Source organism: Lonchura striata, chromosome 1 (genome assembly GCF_046129695.1).
Source record: "Lonchura striata isolate bLonStr1 chromosome 1, bLonStr1.mat, whole genome shotgun sequence".
Taxonomy (NCBI): domain Eukaryota; kingdom Metazoa; phylum Chordata; class Aves; order Passeriformes; family Estrildidae; genus Lonchura; species Lonchura striata.
Genome location: NC_134603.1, coordinates 97224611 through 97237834, shown reverse-complemented (window position 1 = coordinate 97237834; position 13224 = coordinate 97224611). Strand labels below are relative to the sequence as shown.

Below are 13224 nucleotides of genomic sequence, written 5' to 3'. Positions count from 1 at the left end.
TTATTTATTGCATATGCATTCTGCATGGTTGGCTTTTCTCTCATTTCCACTGACATCTTGGGAAGAATTTTATTGATTTAAAACTAAAGGAGTGGCAAAATAATCACCTGAAGTCCTTTTCTACCTGTATAATGAAGCTGAAATTAAGTATGAGCTTTCTTACAAGCTCTCTAATGCACAGTGAATCTTGTGAAAAACTTGGGCCCCCAAAAGACAAAAAGAAATGTGCAACAGAAGATAGGGATGCATGACAGGAAAGCATCTGTTGTTTGAGGTAAACTGAATATTTTCTCCTTTGTTTAAAAGTGATGTGCATGACCACAGCAAAAACAGATGACTCCTGCAAGCTTTTGAGTCTATTCCTGAGAGAAGATTATACCTCTGGAAGGCAATTTTATTTAAATGTTCCAGTTCCTTATACTTACAGATATAAAATAAATGTTATCTGTTTGTTTGTTTGTTTATATTATAAATATTTTGCTTCTCACCCATTTCTACTTTTCTCTTGTGTTTTGTAGCTGATTCAGACAGTGAGTGCCATTGACAAGGACGACCCACAGGAGGGTCAGCACTTCTACTACAGCCTGGCTCCAGAGGCAGCCAACAACCCCAACTTTACTCTAAGGGACAATCAAGGTAATCAGAGTGGACACAGACAGTTAGCTACTCTAATTTCTAATGCCTGAGTTGGACTTGAGAAGCTGTGACTTACAGTGGGTGATAAGACTGCCATTTCAAATAATACCAAGTGACACCTGCTCCTTAAAGGCAATAATAAAATGACATATTACTTAATACACTTGAAGGTTATATGATATTTTCTTCTCTATAAATATTCTCTAGCAATAGGCCCCTTTTTCCTTTTCAAGGAAATGTGCCAGTGTTTTGTGCAAATTCAGGTCTTTTGGTCAGGCTGCAGGCATCTTGGATTATCGGAGTGGAAATTGCATTTGTTCAAAAGGAGATGCTTAAAGGTAGGATAGTAACTGGAACTAGAAGACAAATCTGAAGGGAATTACATTGCTCTTTTTTTTTGTACTCTTCATGTTTTCTCTCAGGCACAGAAAAAAATGAAGGTTTTTGTACTGTTCCAGCCTTTTCCCTCAAGCACTTTTTTCTTTCTCCCTGCACATCCTCATTTCCCTAGAGAAAGAGGGAAGTAGGGAGGACTTGCAGAGCCTTAGGGGGGTAACTTGGTGTACAGCTAAAGGTCTGTATAAGATGACCTAAGAAGAAACTGAAACACCAGTGGGAAGACTCATGGCAAATCACTGGCATTTGAACATTCTAACCAGTGAAATTTGATTCTTTTGGGAAAGCTTTGGTGGTTTTGAAGCCTGCAGGAAAGACCTGCCATGGAAGGCCTCTGCATGACTGCTTTTGATAGATGATCTCCATGGGCAGACAAGGTCTAAAATCAGGTCCACACCAGCCTTCATTAGGAAAGTGGGATGACCTTGAGTGACCTGGTGTAGAGCTCGGAAAGTACCAGTATTGAGGGGCTGGGTTTCCGTACGAGTTTAGTGTGTAGAGTACCACGAATCAGCAAGCAGTTCCAGAATAAATGGGGAGAAAGTCTGGCCACCTGCAGCATCTATGGCCAGCCTCCAAGCCCAGCCTTGATCCCACACATGCCTGCTTGTCACACTTACTTCCATAAGCCCCTATCTGGGCCTCTCCAGACATATGAAAAAGCAACAGAAAGGCTTATAAAGAATCCCATGCATTCACTAACCAAACATGTCTTAAAATATGTCACTTGCAGTGTCTGGAGCTCTCCTCCACAGCATGATAATGCTCTTTCATCCCAAAAGCATTTTTCTATATAATGTCCTTGAAGGCTCCCCACACAATTTCTTGCATTTTTACCCCCTTCTTTCTCTCCTTTTTTATTTGTGAGTATACATTGCCAAAATAAATGAACAAATATAACACAACTATTGCTAAAGCATTTGGCAAAGCAAGCTCATTTCATCCTCGAGGCATTGTTCTAAAAAAAGTAACTTGCAAAACTCCCAGCATCAGATGCACTTTTGCTGTCTCAGGCCATACTTGCAATAATTTATAGTGACAGCAGTGACTGAATGGCTGTGCCTCCTACTCTCTATAAAGTACCAGTTTTCCATATACATATATACATATATATGTGTGTATATATATATATATATATATATATATACACACACACATATACATATATATATATATGTGTATCACAAGAAGCTTAGGGTACTATTAGTTACTAATTTGAAATTAAAATATTAAGTATCAAACCACTGACTGTTTGTATGATTCACATAATAAACCGTAGGATAAGAAGAATATTAAGCTATTAGAGAGCACCCAAAGGAGGGCCATGAGGATGGTGAAGGGTTTTAGGGGAAGTTGTATGCGGTGCAGCTGGGGTCACTTGGTCTGTTCAGCCTGGAGGAGACTGAGGGGAGACCTCATTGCAGTCCATAATTTCCTTGTGAGGGGAAGCAGAGAGGCAGGTACTGATTTCTTCTCTCTGGTGACCAGTACAGGGTCAACAAAACAGCATGAAACTGAGCCAGGGGAGGTTTAGGTTGGATATGAGGAAGAGGTTTTTCACCCAGAGGCTGTATGAGCACTGGAAAGGCTCCCCAGGGAGCACCAAACCTGTCTCAGTTCAAGAAGCACCTGGGCAAAGCTCTCAGGCACACAGTGTAACTCTTGGGGTATCCTGTGCAGGGCCAGGAGTTGGACGTTGGACTCAATTATCCTGATGAGTCCCCTACAACACAGCATATTATATGATTCTAAGATTAAGGGTTTATTTACTGCCTCAGCAATTTGGAGAGCAGTAGTCATCTCAGTAAAAGTAATTTATGCTTATATTTTCATCTTGGGGCCCCTAAGAACTATATAAATCATGTAACTTGGGCACAGAGGGGGTAGCTATAATGTTTGTCACAGGGTGGCTAGACAAGAAACAGAACACACTTTGCTAGTCACAGCTTGTGCCCATAAACACAAGACAGGAATGCTTCCCAGGCTGTGGGAAGGAACTGTTAAGATTAGCAATTGTGCTGATTACTTGGTTGTCCAATATAGCAGTAAGAGAAACTGCAAGACGTGTAGCCTTCTTGGCAACAATTAAAACCTTGATTTATACTAAGCAACAGATAGATCACAGTTTGCATTCTGATGAGCTGTTTTACATTTTTTTTTGGCCCTTGTAATTTTAGTCTCTGAGAACTTCTTCAGTCTATTCATTCTTCACATATCATCAGCAGACAGAGAGATCCTATTGTTCTCCTTTATAGATGGGGATCTGGGGCAAGGAGAAATTAAGCTACTTACACACTGGGTTCTCTTTGAGTTCAGTAAAATCAGTGAGAAATAGACATGTTAAGTAGCCGCAACAATCTGGGCACCAATGGCTTCTCAAGGCCTTATAGAATAAATGTTAAGAGCAGGGAATTGAGCTGGAGTCTCCCATCTCTTTGGTGTCTACTGTAGGGCATTGGCAAGCCATCCTCCTTCCACCTTCTTCCAGGTGAGACTATGCTGGGAATAAATTAGAAAGAGATGCTTGATGTAAGAATGAAAAACAAAATAAGTTTACTGCATTTCCAGATTATGCTCTGAGCTGCTCTTCTGTTGAGCTTTAATGACTGCCCTCCATCTTTGGGAACCAGAACTGTTGAAGAGAGAAGCCTTTTTTAATAAATGCAGGATTAGGACCAGTCATACACCCACCAGGCCTGGTGTCCTGGCAGTCCTTTACATTACAATTAAATTTGTCCTAGGGAAAATTTAGCTATTTCTGCCTTCCCTAAAACTGTGGTCTACTTCACACATGTAAGCAGTGAGCTCAAGGAAAGGTGTGACTCTTTCCCCAACCCAGTCATGTCTAGATTGCCTGCTTGCTTGTGTTCTTTCTCCCACTCCTGGTGGAGTATTTCTTTATATTATTCCTAGCTCTTCATAATTACTACAATCAGTTTTTAAAGTTTAACAATTGCCAGGCTAATCATCCCCAGTTCTTCTGCAGGTGCATGTAGAAAGAAACCAAGCCTTTCTTTTGAGAAGAGCAGTGGTTAGCTCTGATCTCAAGGTTGGGACCTACACAGTGGTTAATTCCCCTGACCTCTCCAGAGAGGTACATAATTTCCAGAAAACTGCAGGAAGATGGTGCTCCATGGCTTGTTCTCACAACCACATGAAGACACCAGCCTGCAATCCTGTGGGAAGTTCAGTTTTCACACAAATGTGGAACCAGCCGTGCTGCAATCTTCAGCATCTCTGCTCAGTGCTGGAGCTAAGTGCTGCCATCCAGTCCTCTATGAGCCAAAGGTGCCGTGCTGGATGCTGAGAGGAAAAATATTGTGCATTCTTATTAGGCCTGCTTTGTTTTTTTTAATATAATGGGGTTTTCATGTCCTCACAAGCCCTCTTCTCTTGATAGCTGGGGCTTAGCAGATATCAAATTTGGAATAGAATTGTGTATTCCAGTTTCTGCCATGCCGCATCGCATTCCAGTACGTCCTTTGCACTGCACTAGTACGTCAGATCACATTGGCTTTTGATGAGACACAACAAGCTTTGGCACCAATGTATTTCAGTTGCAGAGTAACAGGTATAACAATTCTTTAGGGATGATCTGGATGCCTGCCTAGTACAAAGCAAAATTAAACAAAAGGTTCAAAATGTAATGCTGGGAGTTACAAAGAGAATTTAATTACCAAGAATATTTAAGACCTGGATGATATGGTCAGGGCATCACAGCAGAAGGTATATATACATATATATCTTTCAATATTAGATTACAGAAACTTGGTTTTGGCTTGAAAAAAGAATGGTTTCAAATCCTTGAGATCTCTCACTAGCTGATTTTGCACAGCTTCTGTCAGGTTCACTGTCTGTGACTTCTTTTACAGGTGAAGTATGACCAGCTCAGAATAATTAATCTTTTTTCCCCTCAAAAAGATAAATTTTACATGAAATGAAGGTTTGCTGTCACTTGAATAGAAGTTGTGACTTCTATTGTAAGTCAGTTTAAAGAAAGCAAATCTTGTACCCAGGAAAGAGAAATACAATCTAATCACTACAGTTAGAGTGACTCAAGTATTTTCATTGATACAGCATAAACACAGGCACTGCCACTTTATGCCTTTGGGCTGCTTCCCCTCATGCCAAAACTGGCCCAGTGATGAAAAGATATGATATTAATAGCTGTGGAGCATATACAGAGGGCACATAAACAGCCCAAGGGAGAGAAAGCACTTGTATGTACCCCAGGAGAGAGAAGGGAAAGGTTTGAGCAGGCAAGGGCTCCTGTCCACAGCACTCCCTTTGCCATGGAAGAAACAGAGTACTTCTCTCTGATGAGTTTTGGGACACATTCCTGAATCATGGAATCATTTAAGTTGGAAAGGCTTCCAAAATCATTGAGTCCAACTGTTAATCTAATGCTGCCAAGTCCCCCACTAACCATGGCCCTAAATGCCCCATCTACACATCTTTTTAATGTCTCAGGGATGGTGACTCAAACACTTCCCTGGACAGCCTTTTCCAGTGCCTGGCCATACATTTAGTGAATATTTTTTTCCTAATATACAAGCCTCCCCTGGCACAACTTGAGGCTGTTTCCCCTTGTCCTAGTTTGTTTCTAGTAAGAGACCTACCTATGTCTGTCCATACTCACTGCACATACTCAGAGTTGCATTGCATATCAAAGATTAAATCAGGAAACACTGACACCTAATCAGTTTTAAGCAACTTTGGGATTTCATCTTGCACCTGGTGGTTTTTCCTTAAAGCTCTTGGGACCACATGATTTAACAAGACACTACAATTTCACTATATATTTGCATGCAGACATGCAGCACACTTCAGAATTTTATGTTTTTGGAGTAAAAGCTTGAAATGTCATTGACATGCAAGAAAAAAGACCCTGAGATTCTTTCTAAAAACATGTTACAAATTTAAATTGATCACACAAACTGTGGAACCTGACATTTCAATACTTAGGTGTGCCTGTACTCTCTGATGCCATAAGATTTGAAGCACAGAGTTTGTAACTTGGACCATAGTTTAAGTCTAGGAGACAAGTCTGGTTAGTCTAGCTTGAGTTTGCCTATATTCCATAGTCGGCTGCATATTAAGCTCCTGATTTCCCTTCAAAAAGCCATCAAATAATGTTTTGGTGTCCAGACTACAGTAGATCATATAGCTGAATTTATCTACATGTAACCTGAGTCTCTACACTGAAAAAAAAAATCACCCAAGATTTAAGTCTTAGCAGTGAATGGACAAAGGAATAATAAGGAAAATGAACACTTCTATGTTAATATTTTAGGCTTCTTCAGAGTCTATTTGTGATCAGAAGGTTTCTTGCCATTTCCAAGCAGCAGTTCCATTGTGCCAATCCACCTGGGAACAGCTGATCAGCATCCTGAATTTTCAAGCAGAGGAAATGTACATTGGTAACAACCTGGAGATGCAGATGGCCAGACTGTGTGACCTCTTTTGAACTAAGGGAACAGGAAATAAAACTAAGTGGGAAAAGAAACTGCATGAAGATCATCTCCCAAAAAATACCATCAGAATCAGAGCTTGATGGTCTGCCAAAGAGAAAAAGTACCTGTGTTCTCTAGTAATCTTTCCTGGCCCAAGCCTTGCAGACATGTTTGTAAGAAAGGACAATTTTCATGCAAGTTCCTTTAGTCTCTTTGGTGAGCCAGATCACATTGAAGACGTTCAGAGACTTTCCAAAAGTCTCTGAGGCTACAAGGCTCAAGGTCAGCACTGAAAAATCAACACTTATCTCCAATGAGTTTTGCTTTGGCATCCTGAGATGAGAATTGAGAACAACTTCCTAAATCCACTTCCTACTTTCTTTCCACTTTTTTTTTTTTTAACTAAGAAACTTGGTGCACATTCTGAGGAACTTGAGGGAGGAGATAGATATGGATTCAAATGCCACTGGTAAATGTTGACATTTTAAAAAGCATGTTGAATGTGAAGGAAAAGGCCCCAAAGGTAGGAATTTCCCTTGAAATTGCCAACAGCAACTGGCTGTTAGGTCACTCTTTTACTATTTTTGTCAGCAGCATCATTTTGATTCCTTCTGATTTAAGTTCTTTTAAAAATAGGCAGTCACACTAAATGAAGCAGAATGGTCAAATCAAAGCAGAATAATTCTGACAATGACACAAAGCATTTTGGCTTTTTTCTATGGCAGAAGTACTAAAGAAATTGTACTTCACAGAAAAAAATGTTTAGTTGCGAATTTTCAACTCGTTGCTGCTTTGGGATAGCAAGCTGGGTTTTTTCCTTTGTCCCCTTGTTGCCTCAAGCAGATGACCATGCCATGTATCAAAAACCACAGAGTACCATAACATGTCCACAAAGGTTATATGCCAGCATCTCTGAAAGGTGGCAGTGTCTGCGACTTCAAAAAGCTGCTGAGCATAAGCAAACAGGGACAAGTTCCCTTCAACTGTTTATTTCTGTCTTGCCCTCTGAAAGCTCTCTTAGCTAAATCTGAGCATTATGAATTTGCTCTGGGCACTTATATCAGAAGGGGTAAAGGCAACTTCTAAGGTGTGTATGCCTTTCAGGTTTGGATCTATGGCCTGAGAAGATACTGAAACAGGGGAAGCAGAGGCAAAATGATTAGTGATGAATTGATTAAAAAAAAAAAAAGGAGAAGAAAAAATGGATGTGGGTCTAGGGCTGATTCTTTTCAAATTCTCTGTTGAATGTATTTGCTCTGCATAAACTGTCCTCTCTGTCAATTTCATGCCTCTAGACAATACAGCGTGGGTTTTGACAAGGCGCTCTGGCTTCAGACAAAACGAGCAGAGCACCTTTTACCTGCCCATCCTGATCAGCGACAACGGGCGCCCGGTGCTGAGCAGCACAGGCACGCTGACCGTGCACGTGTGCAGCTGCGATGAGGAGGGCATGGTGATGTCCTGCAATGCCGAGGCCTACGTCCTCCCTGTCAGCCTGAGCCGAGGGGCACTCATTGCCATCCTTGCCTGCATCTTTGTCCTGCTAGGTAAAGCCTTCACTTCTTCTTGGGAGGGACAGATTTTCAGGTTCTGGCCAGGGGGCTGCTGATCCACCAAAGGTGTAGGAGCCAAACACACATTGTGTGTACATGTATATGTAGATGTACACATACCTAAAAGGCCAAATCAAGGTCCCCATGGTGTAGTCAGGTGCATATAGCTTCAGGATCTGGACTGTAGGAATGGGGGAAAACTATGGCCTGCAAATATTTCTGCCAGATGCCCAAAGTGCTAGGGTGTCTGATATGGCTGTGCTTTCCTGCAAGGGTATGGCAGTGAGAAGTATTGAGAGCTGTGGCTTGGGGCATGTTCGTTTCTCATCCTGCTCTACCAGAAACAGTAGTGGTAAGCCCAGTTCCATTTCTTGTCTTTTGGAGAGAGATATCCCCACCTCTGTCCTTCTTTCTTGAAACTCTACATTTAAATGGGCCTGTGCTGCAACAAAGGGACTGAATGTCTTGCATGAGTTCTGTCTCCACAATTAAATTTAATGCTTTCCTTGCCCAGACATCATATGTCCCCTGTTAGCTGTTGGCATCAAAAGAACTTCAGTTCCCTTATTCACTCTCTCAAATCATCAATACTAGTTCAAAATACACATTCTCTGAAATTTCAGGGGACCCAATTTGAGGAACAGTGTACTGAGATACAGGAAAAATTCTTTAAAAGTGCCTCTATTCTGGCTCTTCAAAGGAGCCTAGATACCTCAGCTCAAAATTTCAGTATTCAAAATCTTGGCTGAGTTCTAACTCTGGAAATAGTCACCAAGTGATGGTACATTTTCAGTAACAAAGGGCTCTGGTGCCAGTACGACCACTTCTCCCCATGCTAATAAGCACAGCAAGGGCAAGGAGCACCAGCACTAGAGCACTGCAGAAGGCTTGCAGATAAACAAAAAATTCCTTACGGCAGACTAAGGGGCTAGCTCTGCATTTTGCTGTGTAGGCAGACATATCACTGTGGTGCCTTAGGACCATCCATCTGTCACATGCAGTGGCCAGCCCAAGAGGCGTCCCCAAAGCAGGTTGCAAAAGTCACCCACAGAACAGAAAACAATATCTCTATGGTACTCTGCTGCTGCAAATAAACTGTTACTGACCTCTGAGCTGGCTAGCTTAAAAGTGGCAAGCACCACTGGATATCCATGTCCTAAGTGTCACCAGGAGTTAAGAATCAAGGAGAGAGAGGACAGATTAGCAGGACCTCAAGCTACCGCTCTTGACAGGGGAGTGAGAGAGATTTCTATGCCACTCAGCTTGCAAAACACCGCTGCTCCTTAAATCCAAGGGTCTAGTTGGGCTCACCCAGGGGAAAGTAGGGCAGAGGAAAGTCTGAAGCCTCGGCAAGATCTGTGTCCTTGCTGACAGCCCCGTGTCTTGCTTGGCTCCCACAGTGTTGGTGCTCCTCATCCTCTCCATGCGGCGCCAGCGGAAGCAGCCGTACATCATTGACGAGGAGGAGAACATCCATGAGAACATCGTCAGGTATGATGACGAGGGTGGTGGGGAGGAGGACACGGAGGCCTTCGACATCGCTGCCATGTGGAACCCGCGGGAGGCCCAGCTGGTGGTGAAGAACCGGCAGGACATGCTCCCTGAAATAGAGAGCCTCTCCCGATACGTGCCTCAGGCGTGCGTCATGGACAACAACGTCCACAACTACGTGCTCGCCAAGCTCTATGAAGCTGACATGGACCTGTGGGCGCCTCCCTTCGACTCCCTCCAGACCTACATGTTTGAAGGGAATGGCTCGGTGGCGGAGTCGCTCAGCTCCTTACAGTCCGTGACAACAGACTCAGACCAGAGTTATGACTACCTGACGGACTGGGGGCCGCGCTTCAAGAAGCTGGCCGAGATGTACGGGGCCACAGACAACAGCGGGGCTCTGTGGTAACAGAGGAGGAATGGCAGAGGGCTTTCCATGTGAAACGGTGTCCAGTTCGATCCATTCTCATCAGATGCTTCCATGGACATGGGTGAGGCCTCATAAAAAAAATAGCAATACAGTGCTTGGATGAGAATGGGAAGAAGGGTGCGAATGAAAGTCTCTCTGGATCAGCTTTACTCTGTTAAATTAAATCATGTTTGCAACTATGAGAAACAGAAGGAAGGAAGTTTTTACCTGGTTCTTACAGCAAAATTGGAGAGCTCCATGGCATTGCTCTCTCTTTCTCTTCCTTTTTCTCCCCTTTGTACACGGCAGCTTACTGAGCTCTATACATCAGGGTTCAAAGATCTGTAAACTCCAACTGTAATCTCCAACTCACTGAGAAATCGTCACCACAGAAGAGTTGCTTCCCACTGGTCATTTTTTTCCCCATTAAAACAGAAAAGAATTGCTTGCTAACAAGAGAAAAAATCCACAATGCAGAAAATTGAAACTGGAATCTCAGAGGGCTCCTTGTAAACTAAACTCCTCCCTCTGTTGCTAACAGAGCTCTTTTTTAATCCTTTAGAAACAAGGCTGAGGTTGGGGGTTTTCTCCCATGTGACTGAGAGGGCTGGGGAAGAGGCTTTGAATTTCTGCTCTAGTTTAGTGGCTGATCTGTGAGTCACTGGCGTTAACACTAATCCGTCTCCTATCAAGTTTGTGTAAATTTATTCTTGACTCTTTAAAACTATGACTCTGCTAAACTGCTCAAAACAAAACCAGAAAATCTGCCTCTTTTGCACTGTAGATGTCTCTTCCATGTGCCAAATGTGAAGATTAGATTCTACCAATGAAAGCCAAATAAATTTTAAAGTAAGAAAAAGCTATATTTGGTAACTACATGGGTTAGACGGGCTTTCCTAATCTGTGTGAGGTCAATCCAAGGGATGTTTACATACTGTAGATAACCTACTTGAACAAATGCAGTATTATAGACAAATAAATGGATGTAAGAAAATTACATGTATAAGTTTTGTATATTTGTTAATTTTGGTAATAAATATGATGTACTGCATACAGTACAGTACCTTAGCACCTCTTTTAATAAAAGTTAAACAGAAGGGAAAGTCTGATGGCAATTTATTGACTGCTTTGCACACAGCACTTAGTGTTTATCTGCAGCTTTACATGCCTTGAGCATCAAGAAAAAATGGTATATCAGCATCGTGTCAAGGAGACAAGGCTTCAATTTGCAGAATTGAGCAGATTGTCTGCTTCTTTTATTACTGTTCACTTGGACATTGCCCTTAGCAGTGAATCAGCCTAAGTACAGCCCACCAGACTAGTTGCTTTTCTAATTGAATCATGCTGAAGTTAAAAGAGTCTTGCCTGATTTTTTTGAAACATTAAGGCTGGGGCATTGATAGGTTTGGAAACCAGTTACACAGCCAGACAGAGTCTCATGCCTTCAGAGCCATGACAGACTAAGATGAAATATCTCTTTATTCTAACTCTGCAGTCTGTTTTGCAACTGGGTTGTCTCTTGTTTGCAGGTGTAAAAGAGAAGAGCTAGGGAAATTACACTAACACAAGTTTCATGGAAAGTGGAGACAGGCCTCTGAAAGCAGAACAGCCTGCAATGGAACTTGCAGGTTTATTTCTAGCTAAGGACTCTCTACACCTCCCAGAAAATAGATGTGCACAGAAAATAGATGTGCACACATAACCACCCAGTTACCACACTTTTACTATGGGCGTAATTCCTGTTACAGATGCACATAAAACATTGCAGTTTCTCCTTTGCCTAATCTTAGGTTGTACCAATTTAAGGCAGAAGTCTTGTTTCCATAGACTCTTACAAAGTCATGTATCCCTGGAGAGCCGTGCACCAACCAAGGAAAAAAGGTTTTAATGACTTTTTGCTTGTTAATCTCATGTGATGAAAATCTGGGCCTTCACAAACCTATTAAGCCAAGGGTTCTGCTTATCACCTGAACATGCTTTACACCACTGCAGAAAGAGAACTGATAATTATTTGATAATGATTATTTTACTCATACCATAGCACTCACCCTCATATGTCATATTGATTTTAAAACATTAAACTAGAACTGCAGCCATCATGATCAAGGAAGTAGTCTAAAGGACGCAAAGCTGCTGTTGAAAGTCTGAGAGCTTCCTTGCCTCCTGTGATCACAGACACCACAGAAAATAGGCAGGAAGACATCTATTCCACACTTCCCTGTCTGATATAAACATTAGTTTTATATAATTCAAGCAGTTGCCTCTTTCTTATTAAAGCACCAGCTGCTAAAGCTCTGTAACCTTTCTAGGCAGTTTTCCATGGCATCAGTACACTCATTACTGAAAGCCTTCCAGGGGAAAGATAAAGCATGTACCTGTAGCAACCATACAAGCCTGCAATGCACATAGATGACCTTGTCCCTCCACAGAGCTAGGATTTGGTATTTTCAGATGATTACTGTCTCTCTCAGTAGTCACAGTCTACAGTAACAAAAAAGCCTCTAGATTGTTCTTGATATCCTGATTCCATGATGGTTTAAATCTGCTATCATAGGCAGAGTAGGAGGATGTGGTGTAAAAGTACAGTCCAGCATCATAGTGCCTTCAACCTCCTGTATTTCCTGAGAGTTATCCCAGGATGAGCTGCCTCACGGTCTGTTTTGACTCCACAGAAGCCCCCAGACGTGGTCTCTGCAAGACAGGCTGTGCAGCAGCCAGGAGCAGCTTCCCAGGCTGTGTATCCCCCATTGTGGAAAGACCAGCAGCCCTTTTGCTAGGGGCTTGCACTCATGCCACAGGGGAATTGATAACCCACCTTCCTAAGCTGCATGTCAGCCTTGGGCTCTCTGCCCTCAGGTTTGCCTCAACTTGTGATCACAGTCAATAGCTGCACAGCTTGATGTTGTGACACTTACCAGCTGGTGTTTAGTAGGCACTTGGCAGCCTGGCACTTTTTTTTTTCTATTTTATGGAACAGGTGACAGTGTTTCTGCAGTCTGTGAAATCCCCGTGCCAACAACCAACACTTGCATCTATCACACTGCCACAAACAAAACAGAAGAACCCTCTGGTTTTGCTGATGAGATATGAAAAGGATCCATTTTCAGACACATCAGGGCTCAGCAGGCCCAGAGTAGAAGAGAAGACTCCAAGCCCAAGGGAAATGCGTGATGCCACAGACTGTCAGTGAAACAAGCACACTGGTCACAGAGGTCCTCAGCCTCCTGTTCAAGGCCAGGTGTGGCCGTGTGCATGAACATTTGCAGCACTGCATAAAGCCTGTACG

At 42.5% G+C, this 13224-nt stretch overlaps 1 protein-coding gene across 1 annotated transcript in view; it reads left to right on the top strand.

Annotated features, from left to right (window-relative positions):
• CDH20 (cadherin 20) overlaps window positions 1-11035 on the top strand; it is a 121638-nt gene extending 110603 nt beyond the window's left edge. The window contains exons 10-12 of the mRNA XM_021552338.2: window positions 519-636; window positions 7781-8032; window positions 9439-11035. Of these exons, the coding sequence (XP_021408013.2) occupies window positions 519-636; window positions 7781-8032; window positions 9439-9938 (870 nt within the window). The 3' untranslated portion in view covers window positions 9939-11035. The remainder of the gene's footprint in view (window positions 1-518; window positions 637-7780; window positions 8033-9438) is intronic.
• The last annotated feature ends 2189 nt before the right edge of the window (window positions 11036-13224 follow it).